General features: G+C 38.5%; 1 protein-coding gene across 1 annotated transcript; it reads right to left on the bottom strand.

Annotated features, from left to right (window-relative positions):
* Positions 1-1,625: 1,625 nt before the first annotated feature.
* On the bottom strand, positions 1,626-8,807 carry LOC143856568 (uncharacterized). Its single transcript, XM_077366829.1, has 3 exons — positions 8,578-8,807; positions 2,118-2,258; positions 1,626-1,904 (listed from the first exon to the last, which is right to left on the bottom strand). The coding sequence occupies exons 1-3, from the start codon at positions 8,764-8,766 to the stop codon at positions 1,761-1,763; spliced, it is 474 nt and encodes a 157-aa protein (XP_077222944.1). The 5' UTR covers positions 8,767-8,807; the 3' UTR covers positions 1,626-1,760.
* Between the last annotated feature and the right edge of the window lie 13,682 nt (positions 8,808-22,489).

The following is a 22,489-nucleotide window of genomic DNA, read 5'->3' as shown; positions in this document are numbered from 1 at the left end:
GAATTCCGATTATGCTGGAGATTTGGACAAGAGAAGGTCCATTATAAATTATGATTTTACGCTTGCTGGGGGACCTTTTAGTTGGAGGTCCAATTTACAGTCTACTATAGCTTTGTCTAACTACAGAGGCAGAGTATATGATAGAAACAAAAGCAGTGAAAGAAGCCATATGGCTGAGAGGACTCGTAAGTGAACTTGGGGTCGAGCAAGGAAATACTTGTGTGTATTTCGACAGCCAAAGTGATTTGGACTTGGCAAGGAATCAAGTTTTTCATGCGAGGACAAAACACATAGACGTGAGGTACCATTTGATTGGAGAGGTCAATGAAGGAGATGAAATTTTCTTGGCAAAGGTCAACACAAGAAACAATGCCGCGGATATGTTGACTAAGCTAGTGACGACGGAGAAGTTCAAGCATTGCTTGGACTTAATTAACATTTGTTATGTTGGGTCGAACTAGCACCCTTCGGGGTGTGGTGGAGAAGACTTTGCGATGAAAGAAATTTACAAGTGCTGGAGGAATCAAATTCAAGCCAACGTGGAGAATGTTACGGTTGCCTTGAATTTTGACAAGACAGATGATGTAAGGCACTTGTTTTTATATGTATCCTTATATTAGGAAACTTTCTCTTGCTTTGGGATTCATATAGATAGAAGTTCTATCAAACTTGGACTCTTGTAGTTGTTTCCTATCGGATTCATATAGATAGAAGTTCTATCAAACTTGGACTCTTGTAGTTGTTTCCTATCCCAATAGAGAAAGTGGTGTACGGCTTCAACACATGAAAAAAATAACGTAAAAAGTTATTGGAGTGCACTGTGTCATATTTTAGAAGAAAAGCCACAAACTAAAAAAGAGTATTTGCGGTGTGCTTCATGGCTTGAGAAAGGTGGTTTTTTGGCAAGGCTTTTTGGCACTCTTGTGAGGTTGTGAAAAAGGTGAAGAAGCAAGGCCGATAGGGAGCGGAGGCGCTTGGATCCTAGACGGCGTAGAGATTATTTCTTTTGTAATCCGGAGAAAGCTTGGGCTTTTGTTATCTGGTTAGTGCTTCTTGTAACCCACTTGATTCCCACATAGTGAAATCTTTTGAAGTCTTCTCCCGTGGATGTAACCACACACATCGTGTGGTGAACCGCGTAAATCTTGTGTGCTTTTCTTGTGGTTTGGCTTGTATTTTATTTATTTGTTCTTGCAAATCTACTTCGGGAATGTTGCGTAGAATTTATACATAATACCGGAAACACACTTTCATGTTCGGATTGTAAACGGGCCACCACAGAGTGCTGATTTTCGCCCCAATTCCGCAACAAATGGTATCAGAGCTCAGGGTGTGGTAACCTCGGTTTGCCTCTGAGGACAGGAATGTCCCTCGAAGAAGATCTCCTAAACCTCGGTATAGTATCACGTGATTCCCACGTTGCCGCCGCGTGGAGGGGCGAGATGGTCCACGTTGCTTCTGCGTGGAGGAGGAGATTGTTGGGGTTCCACGCAAAAAAGCAAAATAGTTCCACATCGGTAAAGTGAGATGCGTGGGGATGGGTTATAAGGGAATGGGCACCCTCCCTCTAACGGCTAGCTTTTAGGGGTGAGTTCTACCCGGTTAAGTTCCCTGACATTACTATCTAAAAGAAGAAGAAGGCAGGAAAATATTCATACCAGTGTTTTTTGAATACATGATCTTTATTCTAATACAATAACCATCATTTTCTTGGAATTTTTGTGTATTCTCAATCAGTAAATTCAACAATGAAAACACAATTAGATTTTGCTAAGAACCTTTCCAAAACACGAGAGTTGACATGTAGCGATGAGATCTCCTGTAATCTTTTTGCTGACTATAACACTTGCCCCTGAAAGGGCTCCTTTATGCCCCATGGTCCTTGTGATAATCTCCAATTCATCCTTCGACAATGACATACCAAAAGTTAGTAATTATAGCAGTAAAAGGAGTGAACGAATACTAGGCAAGAATGCCTGACATTTACCTCATAGACAATATGCAATGCAAATGCAATATTTATAATTCAAATCCCACAATCCGATAGAAAATAATTCAAAAATTAACTAGAATTGGCATTTGATAAAAAACATACATTGATCATACAATTCACTTACATTGGCTTTAGCATTTGATAGATACGTAATCGCCATGTTCAGTGTAGCCTTTAATGGAAGTCCATCAGCAACGATAGCAGCTCCACCAATAGCATCAACTATAGTGGCAATGGCACCGGAAGATAAGTTTCCTGTGGCATCCTGCAACATCTTTCAATGTCAAAACAATGGATCATATTGATTAATTATATTATTTTCCTTCTAACAAAGTAAAGAACATAAATTCAACAAAGGTCAAGGTGAACCTAAGAAATTGGTAACTATAGTAAGTTTCTTATAAATTCTCTCCCCTCCTACAAAATAGGGGTTGAATTTTTTTCTCCTCTCTTCTTAGGAAATGGGAAAGTTTAGCACAAAATAGGAGAGTACACATGTAACATATTTAATCTTCTACACATGTGACACATACACACATGTAAAATATTGTTCTCTTGCTTTCGGGAGCCCTGCTCTGGGCCCGCATACCTTTGAGATCAACCTGGATCATGGCCCCCCGTCAGGATGTTTTGCACCTACCAAATCAGACTAAAACTGGGAATACATCTTCCCATATCGAATGTACCTGTTGATAGAATATGAACTCCCTAGTCAATCTAAACTTCTATATATTTCGTAATTGGCATTTGGTAGATATGTAATCACCATGTTCAGTGTAGCCTTTAATGGAAGTTCATCACCAACGACAGCAGCTCCACCAATAGCATCAACTATAGTTGCAATGGCACTGGAAGATAAGTTTCCTATAGCATCCTACAACATCTTTCAATGTCAATACAATGGATCATACTGATTCATTATATTATTTTCCTTCTAACAATGAAAAGAACATAAATTCAACGAAGGTCATGGTGAACCTAAGAAATTGGTAATTGTAGTAAGTCTCTTATAAATTCTCTCCCCTCCTACAAAATAGGAGTTGAATTTTTTTTCTCCTCTCTTCCTAGGAAATGGGAAAGTTTACCACAAAATAGGAGAGTACACATGTAACATATTTAATCTTCTACACATGTGACACATACACACATGTAAAATATTGTTCTCTTACTTTCGGGAGCCTTGCTCTAGGCTCGCATACCTTTGAGATCAACTTGGATCATGGCCCCCCGTCAGGATGTTTTGCACCTACCAAATCAGACTAAAGCAGGGAATACATCTTCCCATATTGAATGTACCTGTTGATAGAATATGAACTCCCTAGTCGATCTAAACTTCTATCCAGTTGGTAATAGCCTATCATCTTCAATTATCTCCCTACTAGACTAAGTCTTCCTTTTTAATCTCAAGGGACCCATCTCCAATGGACGTAAGAGTTAGATGGTCTTTGAGGCTCACACTCGGTAGGATAGCATGGCTTCATCTCCAAGGTTTAATACTTTATCAAGTCAGTCCGCCTTCATGAACCTCAACGTTCTGATTAACTGGACTCCTTCAATTATCGACATTGTGTACGCATTGAATCCATATCACGGTCTTACAAGGTACTGTCGTACCATGGCTTTGATACCACATTTTCCAAAATTGTATTTTTGCACGTTGAAATTATTTTGCAGAATGCATACGGATGATAATCTGATCTAGCCTATGAAACTTTCAATCACACCTTATAAGAATTTATGTAATGTGCGATTGAGAATAAGACCTATGCACAAACAATGTAATGGAGAGGAAAATCTAATCCTTCTCCAAACAATCTTTCAATAACTACAAAGACTGAAAATAACACGAATTATCTTTCCAACCTAACTAAACAAACCGACATACATATAAAATTCTACTCCCTCTTCTTATATTTACATCAGGAAGGAACAAAATCTTAATAATACAAATAAAATAAATTAAAAAAATGAAGAAATGAATGGGAGAGATACTCCTCACAGATCTACGTCTCAATGCATATTTTCTTCTTTTCAGATATTCTTCTTTAAAGCCTGAAAATGTGTTTCTCATTCGAGTACCCTCTTCAATCACTCTATCTCCCTTTGTTGACATGCATGCTCCTTATTTATAATAGTTGGGGGTCCCTTCAATTCATATTTTTTCCTCACTAAAAATATTAAGCTTTTGAAATTACTATAAATAGTAAGTTGTGAACTTACTAAAATAGTAACTTTCCTCTGAATTCTCTTTCCCCTTCTAAAATATAAGAGATAGAGATATTTTATCTGTTAGAATATATGCCCTGAAAAGCTAGTAGAATGACATTTATTAATTAATAAAGGTTCATTTCATGACATGAATGGGTAATTATATTAATGAATGAGTGTAATGTACTTGTTTATTGACACATGTTCATCCTTAAGTAGCATAGTAAAAATGTCATGCTCAAAGGATTTATAGATCTAAGGGAGCAAGGAGATATGGCATCTCGGTTCTATGCAAGCCTTAATAGTTCCTAGTTGGGAAAGAGACTTGACATATCTTTCTGTATACAACTAGTACCAGTCTTACCTACATGCACGTGTCGTGAGGTGACTTATCTCGGTCATCTGGATAGTGGACCCTAAGCAAGAAGAGTGGGTACGACGATTGGATCGCGCAACCGAACCGGATCAAATAAAGAAGAACTTGTGGACAAGAAAGTATGAGGTTGTTCTTCCAGACAGGACACTTCACATGTCCTTAGACTTGAGGCATCTTACTGGTCTGTCGACCTATTCTAGGGTGTTAGTCTATCTCATAGTGATTGTAATTTAGAGTCACATTCGGATAGAGCTATCCCAGGGCAAACCCTCGAGACCAATAATGATACTCACAAGGGATTCTTCGCCCTAAATTTTAGGGATTGACATCTACAATTTTGTCAGAGTGGTAGGCCTATTAAATAGCCTGGTCAGTCGATCTTGATCAAATGTTTATCAGAAAGTTTTATGAAACATTGAATTGTTTTACAAGGATTTTACAAATGCATTTTGAGGCCGAACACAGGTTAATCAAAATGGTATACCAAGAGTGGGCCAAGGGGGTAAATAGTGTCCCCCTCCCATATGACTCAACTCAGTAGATGTATTTATGTAGAAAGGACTTGCACATACATGATGTGATTGGGGGTAAGATGATCTGACGGTCATCTTCAGGGTTACGTCTCGATGGAGACCACTGACCTAATGCGAGTGTAGTTTAACTACAGAGCGAGATCGCAGTGGGCCACCATAGGGTTCTGTAGGACGACCATCGGATCCCTACGATGATCCCACTCATAACTCGAACGACCCGGTAACATCCAAACGGATCAAGATTCCGCATTTTATGTAATTGTACGGACGGATATGATCCGTTAGAGTAATGTGGATATTAATGGAGTATATATATATATATATATATATATATGTTGATATATGTATATACATGTCTTTGTTAAGTAAGTAACAAGAGATAGTAAGAGAATTTTTTGAAGACAAATTGGAGCCGAAATAACTCACATTGGATATGAGTTATTAATTAATTATTTAATTACTAAACATTCTTATGTATTATAAATTTGATAATAATAACATAATAATGTACAATCTAAATGAGGATAGTTATTCCCAAACCGGTTTTGCAAAAGTTGCGGAATTGGAACGGAATTGGGAATTGAGAGAGGACTCCACATTTGGATAAGGTTTGTAGGGCCCGCAACACTCCTAAATCAGTTGGAGAGCTGGGGAGAAGAGTCCTAATTTCTCAAGAACTTTGAGTTGCACTCAAACTCCTTGATGGATAAGAATTGCTAAATTGTAGGATTTACAAAGCAAGCAATTGGTTTCCAGCACCAACTCTTATGAGATGAGGCCACAAAGGCTGGAGAGAAGCATCCATACACGTTCTACAATGTATCTTGAGTGTCCCCACACAGCCTTGGAGGTGTGGGAGAGTCAATTCACTCGAGAAGTCTCAATTCAAGTTGGTTTCTCAATTGGTTTCTCAATTCAAGCATTTATATGATAGAGGCTTCCAATCAATTTCTTTATTCTTTACAACAAAGGTAATGATTAGATCAGACCTTAAAGAGGTGAATAAGAGTTATTCACATCTACAATAGTCCGAGCAAAAAAAAAGAATCCATCGGTTCAACTTGCGGGATTCGCAGCATTTAAAACGATCTCAACCATTCGAGGAGTAGATCAAGCAGCGTGGTTCCTTAATTTCTTCTTCAAAGAGGTATTTCTTTATGTTTGATTAATATAATTAACTAATCTAGACTCTAGGATCTTGGGCAATTGTAATATGGAAAAGAAAATTTTAAAGTTCTATGCGATTTTTATTCCGCTGCGCATAACGATCTTACAGGAGGGGGTTAGCCTTCCTTCATTCTCTTCCCTTCTTAAGAAATAGGTAAGTTTAAAACAAAATAAGGGATAGATCTCCACTACTTAGATGTGTTATGAAACCTCTCCTTTGATGAATATCTTGTCCTCCACACATATGCAACATGCACATATGTGAATTATTCTCTTGCATGTGGGACCTCCAAATTTGGGACCAACCTTTGAGATCCGCCTGGATCATATGATCCCACTCATAGCTTTCTTGATGGAAAAGAATTCCTTGAAAATTAGGGTCCCGGATTATATAATACATAATTTTATATGTATATATAGAGGATATATATACTTGTATTGGTCTATTCGCTTAAGTGCATATATCTAAGTTGGTGTGCCTGCAAGAGAGATTAATTAAATATGAAGAAGAGTGATTGTGTTGGACACAACGCTCCTCCCCCTTGAAAAATCCCATTTTATCTGAAACATGCATACATAATTAAATTTCCATGTCAATTGGTATTAAGTAAAAGGTGCAAGTCAATTATTCTCCTAAAACAAAGAAAATTGTTTTGAGTAATCTAAAAGCGCTAAAAACATGCTTCCAAGGCTTAAAGCTGGCCAAATTTGATCAAGTACCCAGAAAACTATAGTGACTAGTGAGTAACTAGAGTTATATAGAGCAAAATCAAAACTATTAAAACCATAGCTGATCTTCTATTTTCCTATGTTTCTGTTTAACGGTTGAATCCGAGCACATAATTTTTACTATTGTTGTGTCTATGTTTTCTTCATTTATGGATCAATAATTCCAAAGAGAACCACTAGGCGGACGGTGCCGTTTGGATCAATGCTGACGATCCAATCTATGGCCCCCGACCATCACCATCACGACTTGGCTCATTTTGTTTCCGTCCCATCACAAACAGACTACCCGTGTGTGAGATGATTAAAGAACTACAAAAGTCAATGGAATGGCTTTTGTTGGCTTTATGGATTGAGGATCTAGGATTATCACCGTCCATAGAGGTCCTTAAACTTTAAGACGAAGAAAGGGTATATCTATCAAAACAAAGGGTGTAAATATCACCTAACTAAAGAAAACTATACCCATCCGATATAGGGGTGTAACTAGGGTCGGGTTCGGTTGACTTTTCCCAACCCCGGTTGGGTTCGGGTTGAGGGTTTGGCAACCCGGCCGGAGTGAAACCCGACATTTTTTATAGTTTTTTATTATTTTAAGTTTAAAAACTTGGGTTGGGTTGCGTTGAAGTCGGGTCGGGTCGGGTTTGGGTTGGAAAAATGGGTTGCTCGGGTCAGGTCGGGTTTGGGTTGGAAAACTGGTCGCTCGGGCCAGGTCGGGTTTGGGTTGGAAAACTGGGTCGCTCGGGTCAGGTCGGGCTGAACCTGGTCGGGTTGAAAATCAGATTGGGTCGGGTTGGAAAAGTGGGTTACTCAGGTCGGGTCGGATTGGCTTTCAACCCGACCTGACCCGAGTTGCACCCCTAGTCGCATAGCCCGCAATGAACACAAAAGTTTTTAAAAGAAGCAAAACACAAAGAAAAATGGTATATTGGCCCCCTTATTTATACTTGGGACAGCCCCTTTTATTGTAAAAGAGTAGTCATAAATACACTAAGGGCCTGTTTGGATACCTCCCATTTTGTATTTAGATTTCTGTTTTGGATACAAATTGAATAGATCCGGCAGCTCATGTAGAGTGAGACAGAGAGGGAAGGGGGTACTTCCTAGTGGAGGGGAGAGGTTGAGGAGCAAAGAGGGTGAATGAAACTGCCAGCTGCAGAATTAGAAATCCAAGAATTTGATCCGATCCAAATTACAATGCAAAAAGGGCTGCAAATGTGAGAAATCAAAATCAAAATCTTCTCAGCGTCCAAACGGGCCCTAAAGAAGCCTCCCCAAGTTAAAAAAAGGCTGACTATATATCACTTCCCAAGAGACAAAAAGCTGCAGACATAAAGAACAACAAATCTAAGACACCAAGGCTCATTTCGACAAAGAATAATCTTGCAATCTGTTGGTGCGTGTGACAAGATCGAGCACAACCTTGGTTCCAAAAAACACATCACAACAGGAAAGAATTTACCATTTTCAAATACAATTTCTATTTTTCACGACAAGAAATTAAAAATTAAAACAAACTACAGAAACAAAAAGCCTCATAAGAAAATCTATTAAACAGGAAGAGAGAATATTACTGTGAGGCGTGGGGGCACTTTAAAGGTGCAGGCTATGAAACCAGGTTCGATTCGGTCGACTTGGACATTACGGAGAGAAAAGCCTTCAAAGAAACTCTGGACTCCGCGTCTGTGGGGAATAACAGTGAGTTGTGACACGCCCTCCTCTTCTTCCTTCTTTAACGCCAAAAACACCCTCGCCTGCTCCATCTCTCCCGTATGATTTTCTGAATCTTCGCTCGAACTCTCTTTTTAACGTTGCTTATGTTTCACAAAATCTTTGACTAAATTAACCCTGAGGAATTCGCAAATCTTCCGAATTACTGATGAACTAATGGGGCTTCAGGAACCTTGATGAAGGTACAGTTTGAGATTCAAACAAATAATATGGCTAGTTTAGTCATTTCATACGTCAATGAAAAGACCCTTAGACCGACATTGTTGACGGCCTATACTACACATGTAAAACAAATTGTTCTTCACTTTGACTTAAGACTTTAGACTTTTGTGCCATAATTCTCCAATGGTGGGGCCTTCTTATCATAATCCAAATCTTAGTGGAAGATTATTATTATTATTTTGGATGACATCAAAAACGATTTCCAAACTGTGGTGAGGTGGGTTCTTCCAAAATAGTTTCTTGACCAGAGATCAAAACCAATCTCCACCACATTGCCAATATCATCTGGATATGGCAAGATCTTCAAAATCAAACAAAAGAATAAAGGGAAATGATATATTGAGCAGCTTTTCTTCACTGGGCCACTGCCTTATAGTTTAAATAGAGTAGTCATAAATACACCAGCGGGGTGGACCAAGGAAGAAAAGCTGGAGAATATCTTACCTCCCAAGAATAAATTAAATTAGGGGCTAAAGATGAAGTAATTACATTTTGAGTTTGCTTCTTGTATGATTCTTTCTTGGTTTCTTTGCATGGTTCGATCATCTTTATCGTTGGGGTTCTCCGGTGATTCTTTTCTCTATTTATTTAATTCTTTACCATTCAAAAAATATATATATTACATTTTCAGTTTAAATTTCCAGATGGTTCCAAGTTTCTACTCAATTGACCTTGGAGCAGTGTTGTACAATTCCAAGGACCATCTTGGTTCTCTAGTTTTTTTTTCTATAGGCCACGTTTGGCCACCAGGGGTAAGGCTGGGCACATCTAGCCCTCCCTAGACCCCGAAATGGCGGCAGCCTCGTGCACTGGGCCACCCTTTTTTTCCGCCATGTCTGGCCACCAGGAATTTGTTTTCATGATAAATCGGTAATATCGTAGGATGAGCGTGAAGAAGCTAAAAATCAGGAAAGGAAATTCAGAAATGGGGTGTATGAGGTGATGAGATGTGGCTAAATTGGGGAAAAAAGTTTACCGGATTTTTTGGTAAGAGATTTTCGTTTCCTGATTTCTTGCCCCCATCCCGTCGTGAGAGTTCCTTTTGTGATTTTTAGCAACTTAAGTGCCGAGTCAAATTCCTGGTAGCCAAATGTGCCCATAGTGTTGGGGAATAGCTTTCTGCTCTTCAGTATTGGCGAATAGGTTTTTGTTCTTTAGTGCAAAAGGAGTGCCGAGTCAAGGCATATATATATATATATATATATTGTTTGGGGTGAGGAATCTATTGCTTTGGGTCTATAAACCTCGCTACAAGAAAGTAGAGATATAAGGGTTGGGCCTGTAGCTCAATGGTTGAGGCTTTGTTTCTCAACCTTGAGGTCGCAGGTACAATCCCAGCTTACCTACGAGAAAAAAAGAAAGTAGGGATACACCGGCGATCCTGACCGCTGGTGTCAATCTCCTTATTTGCCAATAACACTTATACTAGCAGTTGAAAAACCGCTGGTAATTGAAATATTGGAGATGTTTTTACCAGCGTTTATAGGCGTGTGCTAGTAATAGTTAGTAATTATTATTGTTGGCATTCATGACGGTTGAAAATAGGTATAGACAACCAATTTTGTCAAGGTGGAACTAATGATAGGCTGTCGCGGGGAAGAGTTTCATGACGAGTCCCATAGCACTTGTAGTCATTCTCTCTAGGTTATGAATTGGGAAGATTTTTCAAAAAAGAACTTTACCCCAGAGGTGAAACAAAAGCCATTCTTTACACGGCATCCCGCCTTTCACGGCAAGGCCAAAAAGCTCATTTTTGCACAGTCGTTCAACCGAGAAGTTAGCTTTGAGTAAAAAAACATTCTTTTTTGCCCAAAAACACTTTCTGTTTCGAAAACCATAGATATTAAGTTCATTAGAATCTCCTCAAAATGAGGAATCCAACGGATCTGACCTCGTGTGATTCGGAGTACAAACGATGGAGTTACAGTCCGCCGAAACTCCCCCAAAACCCGAGAAAAGAGACGAAAAATTATGTTTTTTGAAACCGAAAAAGAAGAAAAATCACATTTCCCGAAATGTTGCCGACCTAACACAGTGTCAGGCCCATTTTCGAAGAGTGCGAAATTTTTGCCCGAACCCCTATAAATAGGGGGGTAAGAGTAAAATCAAAATTTTAACTCTATGAAATAGTTTTAATTTTATGGTTTTTTTTATTTTTTAAGGATTTTCTTCTGGTTTTTCCTTTTGAATCTCAGAAAACCCTAGTTTCTTTACTTTAGAAGAGAGAAAGTGGAGAAATTCTTAGGTAGCTCCTTACTTTGTGAAACGACCAAGTTGTCCCTACTTTTCGTATGAATTGCAACCGTTCCACAATTATTTGCAAATGACTAATCTACCCCTCCATGTAATACACATAAACAATTATATTTGCCTCTCCTCTATATCATTTCCAAGAACGATCCAAGGCATCCATTTGACGGACCACTGTATAAATTAATTGCACCCTTAAACCATTCCAATGAGATGATCCGAACCTTTGAATTCATGGATCCCAATGTGAATTTTGGCTCTACCAATAATCGCACCTCTTTAATATTTTTTGTGGGCTGATCTGAACCATTCAATCGATGGTCAACAATGTAAAATTATTTGCACCTCGCAATCCACTGCCATAAGATGATCTTTACTGCACATTTAGTGGGCCTTGGGATAAATTGCTTGTACCACTCAAATCATTTTCCAAAGCTATTTCGAGCTAACCAATTGGTGGGCCATAAGATGATCTTATCCCTCCAAGTGATGGAAAATTCTTTAATCTTTAACCTTCTTAGCTCCATTTTCCATGAAAATTCAAGAATAACCCTGAAACACCAAAAATACGCAAAATACCTTAGTAGTACCGCTCTAAACATAAAATATGGATGTTTTTCCTATCTACAATTCACACATAAATGTGCTCATCAATAGCTCACACAGGGCGTCGGCATTCTGCAGAATTTCTGAAGATTCAGAGCGACATCCTGCAAATAATGTTGTTATTTTGTCGAATTTCGCAGAACTACGAGCTATTTTTTCAGAATAGCGCTATTGTTCTGTCGAAATCTCGGCAAACCCGCAACCCCTTTGTCAAAATAGCACTGTTGTTTTGCTGAATTTCGGAGAACGCAAGGCCCTAATGTCTAAATAGCGCCGTTCTTCTGCTGAAATCTCGGCAAACCCGCAGCCCTTCGTGAAAATACCGTCGTTCTGCTGAATTTCGAAAAACGCCTTCCCTATTATCTAAATAGCGTCGTTGTTCTGACAAAATCTTGGCAAACCCGAAGCCCCTTCGTCCAAGCTGCGCCGTTGTTATGCCGAAATCTCTACAAACCTGAAGCCCCTTCGTCTAATCAGCGTCGTTACGCCTCTGATTTCTCGACAAGCTTTCTCGCTCCTCCAGTAAATTTACATTTATTTCCCAGCTTCTGCATTTCTATTAGAAAACTTGGAGCATGGTAGTTACAGGATTTACGGCTCCTTTTGCCCTAGATCTTGTAACGTAAACCCCTCTCCTCTCTATAAATAAGGCAACGTTCCCTCTCTTTATCCCACCACTCTATCTGTTAGCCCAAGAGTTCCCCATGTGTTCACTCAATCACCTTGTTTTGATGATTAACAAACGCAAATTGATTAGTCATTTATGGACTAATTGTTTGCCTTAAGTGTTGTGCTATAGACAGGTAATTCACAGGTCAATCCATGCTAGCACACACATAGATGGCCTAAGCTTGAAGATGAACCAAACAAAGGACAAAGGAGCTAGAGCATCCTTGGACAAACCATACCTTGGAGGATCAACCAAGGAGAAGTTCCACGCAACCATCTGAAAACATTGAACAAACAAAGGAAGATCAATGAAGGCCAAAGCTTGTGGATAAACAACTTTCAAAGGAACTTGAACCAAATGGTGGCATCATCCTTGGAAGGTATCAAGCAAAGAAGCTCAACCTTGAAGATCCCAGAGCAAGCCAAGTATACCATTGAAGATGTATCACCTTTCTCTCTTGTGTTTTCCCTTATCAAGGCGCATCTTAAAACCCCTAAAAATATGATTTTCAAAGAGACTAACACACCCTTTAAGGACTTAAGTGGATAAGTGAATGTCCATGGTGGCGTACCAACATGTTGGAACCCCTATGACATTCAGCACAAGAATGAACAAAACAGAGTTCCGAAGCAACAACCTGGACCAGCAATTAAATCCTATCAAAACTTGTTTAAAATATTTTCAAAATATTTTTGAAAATATGTTTAACAGGTAGCTCTTATTTTTCTCATTTCCGTAGAGTATAAGAACATCGAAATCCGATGAGAAACGAAGGAGATATGAATTTTTCAAATGGGACACTGTTTGCTGGAAATCTAGTCTCGGAACTCCGAGAATTATTCTCGGAGCTCCGAGAAATGATCCAGGTTCTAAAATTAAAAGCTCTGTTTGAATTCTTGGAACTCCGAGAATTTGCCCGGAACTCCGAGAAGTGTATTTGTTCAAAAAATTATAGCCGTTGGAGGCCCAACGGCTAGTTGACTATTTGACCCGAAAATAACTTTTTTGCCTTTAAAACGGTCATATTGAGTTGAGACACCATATATATACCCATCTAATGGGTCTAAAACACTTGATGAACATTGTCCAACTTCAACAAACCCTAGAAAATCATTTGTGAATCATTTTTGGGTAAAAACTCTCACCAACCTCTTGTGCCTTGATTTGGAGAAAATCATTTGAGATTGGTTTAGGCTTTAAACTTGTGATTGATTTTTGAGAGAATCTTGTGGGAGCTTTAGTGTGCATTTTAGCCTACTTAGAGGCAAAGCTAATCTTCTTCTTCATTCAATCGGTGGCAAGGGCATCCGTGTTTAATTTTCTTTGGTGAAGGGCTTAGAACTCGGCGGAGAAGGAGAGTCATTGTAAAGGTGGAAGGGCATCCTCATTTAATTCCCTTGAAAATCTTCAAAATCAAAACATGTGCTTAATGGGATTATCTAATGAAGACCCCTTGGATAATGCCGAATTCACATTTGAAGAACTTGTTGAAAATGTCCAAGAATTACATAAGAAACTTGAGGATCAACTAGCGAAGAATTCAAACTTGAAAAATAATTTAGTTAGTATTCACAAGGAGTTTAGGTCACTAGAAATAGATCATGCACATCTTAGTAAAGAAAATGAAATTTTTAAAAAATATTTTATTGAACTAAGTGATACAATTGCTTCACTAAGAGAGGAAAATCAACTCCTTAAAGAAGAAGAAGAGAAAATCAAAATGCTTTCATCTCTTGAATTAATAAATTTTAAAACGGAAATCAATGCCTTAAACATCAAGAATGAAACATTAATGTTGGAAAATCATTATTTACAAGAAAGTGCAAAACATAGTTTTCATCATAGTCATTCTTGTAAATCATCTTGTTCATCCTGTCCATCTACCTACTCATATATGTCTTGTGATTTTTGTGGTAGATTTGGACATTACAAATCTAAATGTATGTTTAGATTTGTAAAAAGTAGTAAGTTTGTTTGGGTTAGAAAAGATAAATCAACTAAAACAAACTTGCATGGAACCAATATGGTTTGGGTTTCAAAATCCCCTACTTGAATCACATCATATGATTAGTAGATTTAGGGGTAATGAGCTTAAAATGAAATATCATTTGAAAATGAATTTTTGATACAATATGCTTATAGTTGGTTAACATTTTTATATCAATATTCAATGTGCTTAATTTGAAAATCTTTTCAAAAAAAAAATGAGTGTATAGATACTATATGCCTATCTCTGTTTGAATAACATATATCTATATAACTTCTTAGAATTCAAAGTCTAGATGTTTAAATGTAGTTAATATGAGACTTTGATATATTGAGCTTAATTGGATATCATAATTAGAAACATCTCTCTAAGTGCATATATTATGATTTAGATCTAGGTTTTCAAACACATTTTTGGGTGTGTTGATGGTTTTCAAAGATGTAAAATGTTAAGTATAAAAACCATTTGAAAACATTTTGAAAGTGCAATTAAACATTCTATTAAGAGGACTCTAAATACATTCTAAAATTGAATACCATAGTCTTCTTGAAATGTGTCGGCTTCTTTGCACTTCCTTGGACTTCTTCTGCTTGGGTGAACATCGACCTTATCTTGGCTCTTGTGACTTGTCCTCCAGTCTTCAATGCATGTTGAGGTACATGAGGTGTCACCATGGCATGTTCAACTCCAAGCTCCTTCTTGACACTTGCTAGGAACTTGTGGAATCTTCATGTTGAACTTCTTGACTTGAACATCTTCAAATGAGGATGCCTCCAATGTAAGTGCAAGCTCTTGGTTCCTTTCTTTCTTGATCCACAAGCTATGTGTTGAGAAGAGTTGTGAAATGGTGATTATGACATAAAATTCCTATATATGGCACAACACCTCAAGGCAACACATTAGTCCGTAAAAGCTAATCAATTTAGTTTGCTAGCATCAAAACAAGAAGGTAAGGTTAATGATTAACTCGTGGGAACTTTTGGGCTTACATTCTCCCATTTTTTATGATGGCAAACAAATTGGTTAGGGTGGCAGGAGATATTAAACAAATAGATGAATAAGCATTAAGCAATATAAACAATGAAACAATGCTCCCCCTCACTATATGCACAAGGGTAATAAATGAATTTAAAGCAAGTGGTGCATACAAAATATGGACTACCTAATCAATTTCCAAAAATCTCCCCATTTTGGCAATAGTAAAAAGGTAGAGATATGCAAGTGAAAGTGCAAATGGGGTGTCAAAATGAATGGTAGCTTATATAAGCTATACATATGGTATATGATATGACCTGCAAGCTCATATGATGCTTATCAAAATAGAAAATAAAATAAAATACATGATAAGCCCTTGTTTTTTTATTCTGATCTAAAGATTTGTAAGGTAAGCATAAGTATGGGGGTAATAGATCATGTAAGCATATCATAATGATCTATAAAAACATGAATATGATACCATTAAGCTCTCCCCCTATTTATTTGTCATTGGCCCTAGGTGAAACCTATGTTGTAGGCATGGTTTAAAATTTCGGTTTCAGAACCGGTTTCGGTCCGGCAAATTTCTGAAATTTCTAACGAAATTATGAAATTTCGGTTATTTTTCCTAAATTTCCAAAATTTGGGTTGATTTGTCCAAAAAATCCGAAATTTCCGGAATTCCCCCCCATTCTACATCTCATGTTTTGATGTGGTGAGCCCATCATCTCCACCCAAACCCATGCAGACGGTGGGGTCTACCATTTTATATCTCATGTTATATTGGTGGGATGAGGCCACCGTTTTTCAGCTTATGTTTTTCGGATTTACTAGGGGTGGGCCCATCGTGGGGATAAGGGAATTTCATTCACTTGTTAGTTACTTAGTTGGTGGCATGGTTTTAAATTTTAAACCATGGTTGGTGGAAAAAATTTTAAACCAACTTGGTGCCACCCGAAAATGTTTTTGGAAAAAATTTACCGTACATCCAATCAACTCCATGTGGATTTGGGTTATGTTTCTGTCCGAACAATCGTAGCCATTGGATTGGATTGGAATTTCACCCATTAATTGCCAGAAAACAAATACAATGTTCATTTACAAAGTAATTAGTACAAATGGGAATGCAAAGACAATTGAGGAGGCAATCAGCCCTATACGGACTCCACGTCGATGTCAATAACTTAATACCACATTGAGTTATGGGGCGGTTCGAATCCATCTTCCCTATCCTGGTCTCGGGCATGATGGGCATGATGGCGAATATGGTTTTCAATGAATAAATAGTACTGCTGCCAGGTCATTTGAAGCACATATGTTTGCTGGTATTGATGGGCGTAATAGTGATACAAAGTGGGCTCCACTTGCATTAGCAATCCCAAACGAGGGTAAGCGGTAGTAGGGTTGGATGATGTCGGTGCTGCTCCGGAAGATGATGCCTCACCATATGCATGTGCGTATGAGTTATATGGCATCCCATACCCATATGATCCGCTTTGGGACTGTGTCTGTGTATCAATGCCATATGGGTAGCCATACCCATACCCATGCCCATATCCATAATAAGCAGAGGAACCCAATCCACTCTCAGCTTCGACCGGTCCATAACCATGACTCTGCGAATTTCCACCTTCAACACTCAAATTCTCGAATGTGTCTGTCAAGCTATGAACACCGTAACGAGAATGAGCATATAAGGAGTCCACTTCTTCGTCGTTGGGCCGGTTCCCATGTCGTCATTGGGATGCATCTGATTGTCAGTGTTGGGTTCGTGCACCATGATCCTGATCCTGAGTAACGTTGTCAAACTCCCGTTCGCATGTGAATGGGCTATGTTGCCTATAAGGCTCATTTTCCATACTTCTCACACTACCACCTCTAGCAGCAGAAGCTCCTACACCTCCTACACTGCCCCCAGCATCTGTATTGTCGTCCGATGGCGACCAACCATCATCAGAACCCACTATTGGAACTGCAACGGGTTCAGGGAGGCCCTCTGTATCCGGCGGCAATGTATCATCATCATCGACTCCCACTTGTTCCGTGATTAAAGCATTTGGTCTACCTCTAGGTGCATCCAGCACCGGCTCTCCAATCTCCTTCACCCACTCATAGAGAGGGTCTTCCTCACCATCTGTGCAAAATACGTCAGTGAGATCTAGAGGATTAGTGTAGGCCTCCCGGCTGCTATCTAGCTCTCTGTGCTTCAACCTCAATCGTGTGTTATAATGGACATACACAAGATTGTGCAAGTTTTCATGTCCAAGCATGTTCCTCCGTTTCGAGTGGATGAGGTTGAAGGTGCTCCAATTTCTCTCGTAACTAGAAGAAGATGCTGTCTGAGATAAAAAATTTATGGCTAGCGATCTCAGGTTTGGAGCATCTGTCCCGTATAACACCCACCACTCAGCTGCAAAATAAAATACAAGATTAATCAATTACTTGGTCAATCTTTAATTATGCAATATATACACTTCTTCTAAGCCTTTACCTGGTGCTGTGTTAGCTCTTCTGGCCACAACAGCTGCAATCCCAAAAGAGCCAACAGCATCTCAAAACGCCTTCAACTACGATGCAGTTGTGGACCCCGATCCGAGAGAGGCGGCGGGGGACGTTCCCCACGCGCTAACAGTCTCAGGAATCATCCACGTGAATGGAGAGCTCTACCAAGGAACTCTCGAAAGAAAATGCCTCTCACAGCATGAGTGGCGATACAAAGGGAGATACCTCTCGATTCGGGGACTAACCCAGATTCGAGGCGTACCTTAAACGAAGAAGAGTCGCCATCCAAGGAAGTGGGCCAAGGATCCCATACTATGCTCTGTTGCAACGGATAACCAGAGATAAAAAGGAGGGTTCGTGCCTGGTTACGAATTTGGAAGGTCCGAAGAGCACCTCGTCCGCCCAAGTGCTAGCACCTGGTCTCTTATGCCATTTGTTTATTAATTTTGAAGTGTCTTGGGCGAAAGTCATCTAAAATGGGAACGAATATCTCCGAGAAGACGTCTATCTAATCATGCATGTCTCGGAGATGAATAATAAGCACACATAAAAGAAATGAAAGAAGTGTCGCCTAAGAATAACTAGGTTATGAGTGTCATATCTAATTGGTGTCTGAATTCTGGTGTGCAAACACATGCATACTACAGCTAAAGGTATAGGATCTGTAAATGAAAGTAAGAAAACACAGCAAAACACACAACACAATTCAATTCTATACATGACCGGACAAAAATGAGTCCTAACTCTAATGCGACCTGACTCGGACCAAGATGGCCGTCCATCCCAGCTGCTCTACGTATCCCGGGCTCGGGAAGAATCGGAGTCAACGTAGTTCGATGCCCTATTCTAAACTACGATGCCTAACCATCTAGAACCGCTATTCTAGACTCGATTCCACTAGACTCGACTGATTTTTAAAACTTTTTGTACGATTGCTTAAATTCAAGTGAATTGTAAATTTTAGGACTCTCTATATGCCTTAACTAATGCAAGTTGTTTAGCCTTAAGCTAATGCAGGTGGGCCCTACATCCTATGTGTATCTAGGCTGTGCAACCTAATGAAAACCAATGGGCTGACTATATGCTTTTTAGTCTAGCCATCGGTTCGACTAAATGTCTAACCAATCGACTCGAGGCCTCCTAACTCTAGGGACACTCACACGACAGGACGCACCATATCAATACAAATCAGGACCGACTCCTAACTCTAAAACACCCTAAATATCTAGGACAAACTCCTAACTCTAGGGGAAGATCCTTTTGAAAAAGGTTTTGAAGTTTTTTGTATTTTCGGGAATGTTTGAAATATTTATTTTTAAAGGTTTGGCTGGACTTGGGATAAATATCCCAAGCTGCACTACGTACCTCGTGAAAGAGGATCAAGCCAACGTAGTTCGGAACAGAATTCCTAACTACTCTCAAAGGACTCAAGATTTTTGAGATTTTTAGTTTTTTCAGATGTTTTTGAATTTTAAGGGTTTTTGAAATGTTTTGAGTTTTTGACACAAGAGGACTGAATCCTATCATCAAAAGGGGAGGACAAACTCCTGATATCCCACAAAGGTTGGACAGCATCCTATGCTTTGCGGGGGAAAGAAAAGAATAACAACTCTGCAAGGGTTGGACAGCATCCTATACCTTGCAGGAGCGGATAGAAAAACACATGATCTGATAAGAGGTTGGAAAGAATCCTAACCCCTATGATGATAAGACTGACTCCTGAAAGAAAGACTGACTCTCTAACTAAGGACAGACTCCTATGCTAATGACTCTGAGAAGGGCTCTAATGAGACATGACATGTTTCCTAAAACAAAATGATAAGCAGGGCCAATGAGACAAAGCCTGTCTCCAAAGGATTTGATTATGAGTTGTGAGACTTGTTAATGAGACAAAGCTTGTCTCCAAAAAGGTGTAACTCTTTCCTACACGAGAAATAGCTTTTCTCTTACAGGGGTGGGTTCTCTAATGAGACACAGCCTGTCTCTAAAGGATTTGAAATTCATGCTGAGACATAGCTTGTCTCCCTAAAAGGGCTCTAGATGACTCTTTCACTGCCCTGGCAATGAAAATGACTTTATGTTTTAAGGGATACAAGAGACTGGGCAAGTCTTAAAAAAAAAATGAGAGGAGTGCTACTTAGACTAAGCGAGTCCCCTATGGATGGGCTTAGGCTAGCGCCTTCATCGCCCAAGAAGAAGATTTTCGAAAGTGTAATAACCATAAAAAGCTCTAAGATCTAGACACAAAACCCATACCTTGATCTAAAATCCAACAAGAATAGATGCTTCACTCTTGGTTCTCAATATAACAAAACAGATATAAAGCGAAAGCTTGGTCAGTAAATCAATCAATTAGATTATTTTCTCTCTTGTTACTCAAAGAACCCAAAGAAGGGAACCAAAACCTACAAGTAATGAAACAGACACCAACACTCTAATCATTACACATAGAAACTAAGCATGAAGGTATGCTCAGATCAAATATAAGACATCAAAGTGCTCGAACCAATGAATGATGCTTCGGTCATTACAAATTATAGAAATAAAATGCAGGAAATAATCGACAACAGCTATGCTGAAATTAGCATATTAAAATGAAAGAAAAAAATGAAACCCATATGATCATTTATGAGTGCCATCAAGTGCGTGAAATAATAGACAGCAACTAAGCTCTAAGTACTCAAAACCATACAACAGGCAGCAGTTATACACAATAATAGATAGCAATTAGTTAATCAACGATGAATATCAGCTATGTGTTTATGAACCATTCCAATGAGTAGCATTTTATACAAAATAATGACCATCAGTTATGTTTGTGAATCAACTAATGGGACAACAATTATACTTGAAAATGGACAGCAAAGAATGAGCAACAATGAATCAACTAATGGGACAACAATTATACTTGAAAATGGACAGCAAAGAATGAACAACAATTAATCAACTAATGGGACAACAATTATACTTGAAAATGGACAGCAAAGAATGAATCATCAGTGAACAACAACTATGTGCTCGTGAAATAAACCATTAGGCAGCAGCTTATATAAAATAGTGGGCAACAAACAGTGAATCATCAGTGGACAGCAGTTATATGTTTGTGAAAAGGACCAATAAGCAGCAGTTATGTGCAAGATTAGACATTAAGCAATGATCCACAATGGACAATAACAATGTGCTAAATCAGTGTCAGTACAAGGGGTAAACGTGCAGAAAATGAACCAAACTAATGCTAACACAGGGCAGCAATGTGAAGAAACATGCAGAAAATGAGCTGAGCTAGTGCCAACACAGACATGCAGAAAAGGAGCTGAGCTAGTGCCAACACAGACATGCAGAAAAGGAGCTGAGCTAATGCTAACACGGTGCAGAAATGTGTATAAAAATAAATTGAACCAGTGCCAACACCAGGGAGAAATGTGCAGAAAATGAGCTGAGCTAATGCTAACACGGTGCAGAAATGTGTATAAAAATGAATTGAACCAGTGACAGCAACAGAGCAGAAATATGCATTGAAATGAGCCCTAACCATTGTTCAAACAGGGCAGATATATGTGCATTGAAATGAACTAAACCAATGTTCCAACATAGGGCAGATATGTAAATAAAGCCAATTTAATGAACATTAATCACACTTAGAATGAAAGAAACTATGAATAAGGTTCAATTTAACCAATGAAACAAGATTACACTAACCAAAGTAACGAATATATTCATGTTGCAACTGTCATTATATTATGCCAAGTAAACTAAGTATCATGTCCATATTGCATGTCTGTGCTCATAATTAGACTCTATAACTATGATTAACACCATTATGAAAAGATAGTTTTAACTACTACAAGACTGACTTTGTTAAAATATATACTACAACCTCAGTGCATAATTCAAGGAAGATTAGCTACTGTACAATGAAGCCATGTGTTTGCCAAGATGTTGTCAAACAATCTGAATAAAAAAAATACCCCACAATACGCCAAGAAAGATGTTTTGGAAGGTGGTCATATTTTTCTTGTCGGCATAAAGCCATACAAACCAAAATGACTCCAATGAGAGAAATACAAGGTACCTCTGTTATATTGATAACATGATGTCTAATAAAAGATCCCTACAAAACTTTATACGAAGCTATCAGCATTACAGAACCAATATCATTTAAGAATCCTAATCTAACTTCAAACTATGACCCACGTTACAGTAAAAAATGATAACATTATTACACTAAATTCAATAATAATAATAATAAATTGACTGAGCCTCTTACAAGTCCACAACAGAAATTTATTTCCTAACAATTAATTTTAAAATCATTTAGGTGAAGAAATTTGATTTTCAAACATCAAAATATTAAAAAAAAAATATAGTTTAAAATCTGATCCAGAAACCACTCTCATAAAATAATTTAACACTCTATATGTACTATTCTAAAACATTCAAGATAAATTGAATGAAATAATACTAAATATATGCCATCACAACATTTTTATAATATGAGCTTCCTTTTCTAAAGAAAAATGAAAAGCAGAGAATAAGAAAGACA

This window comes from Tasmannia lanceolata, unplaced genomic scaffold (assembly GCF_043159265.1).
Source record: "Tasmannia lanceolata isolate RefF3 unplaced genomic scaffold, GAP_Taslan_0.1 ptg000023l, whole genome shotgun sequence".
Taxonomy (NCBI): domain Eukaryota; kingdom Viridiplantae; phylum Streptophyta; class Magnoliopsida; order Canellales; family Winteraceae; genus Tasmannia; species Tasmannia lanceolata.
This window is presented reverse-complemented; position numbering and strand designations above follow the sequence as displayed.

What these genes read in the sequence shown, in the direction of transcription:
- LOC143856568 (XM_077366829.1), bottom strand. Translation starts at nt 8,766, where the DNA reads ATGGAGCAGGCGAGGGTGTTTTTGGCGTTAAAGAAGGAAGAAGAGGAG. An exon ending in AAGTGCCCCCACGCCTCACA is followed by an intron (nt 2,259 to 8,577) that starts GTAATATTCTCT and finishes AAGATGTTGCAG; the next exon opens with GATGCCACAGGAAACTTATC. An exon ending in TATCAAATGCTAAAGCCAAT is followed by an intron (nt 1,905 to 2,117) that starts GTAAGTGAATTG and finishes TCATTGTCGAAG; the next exon opens with GATGAATTGGAGATTATCAC.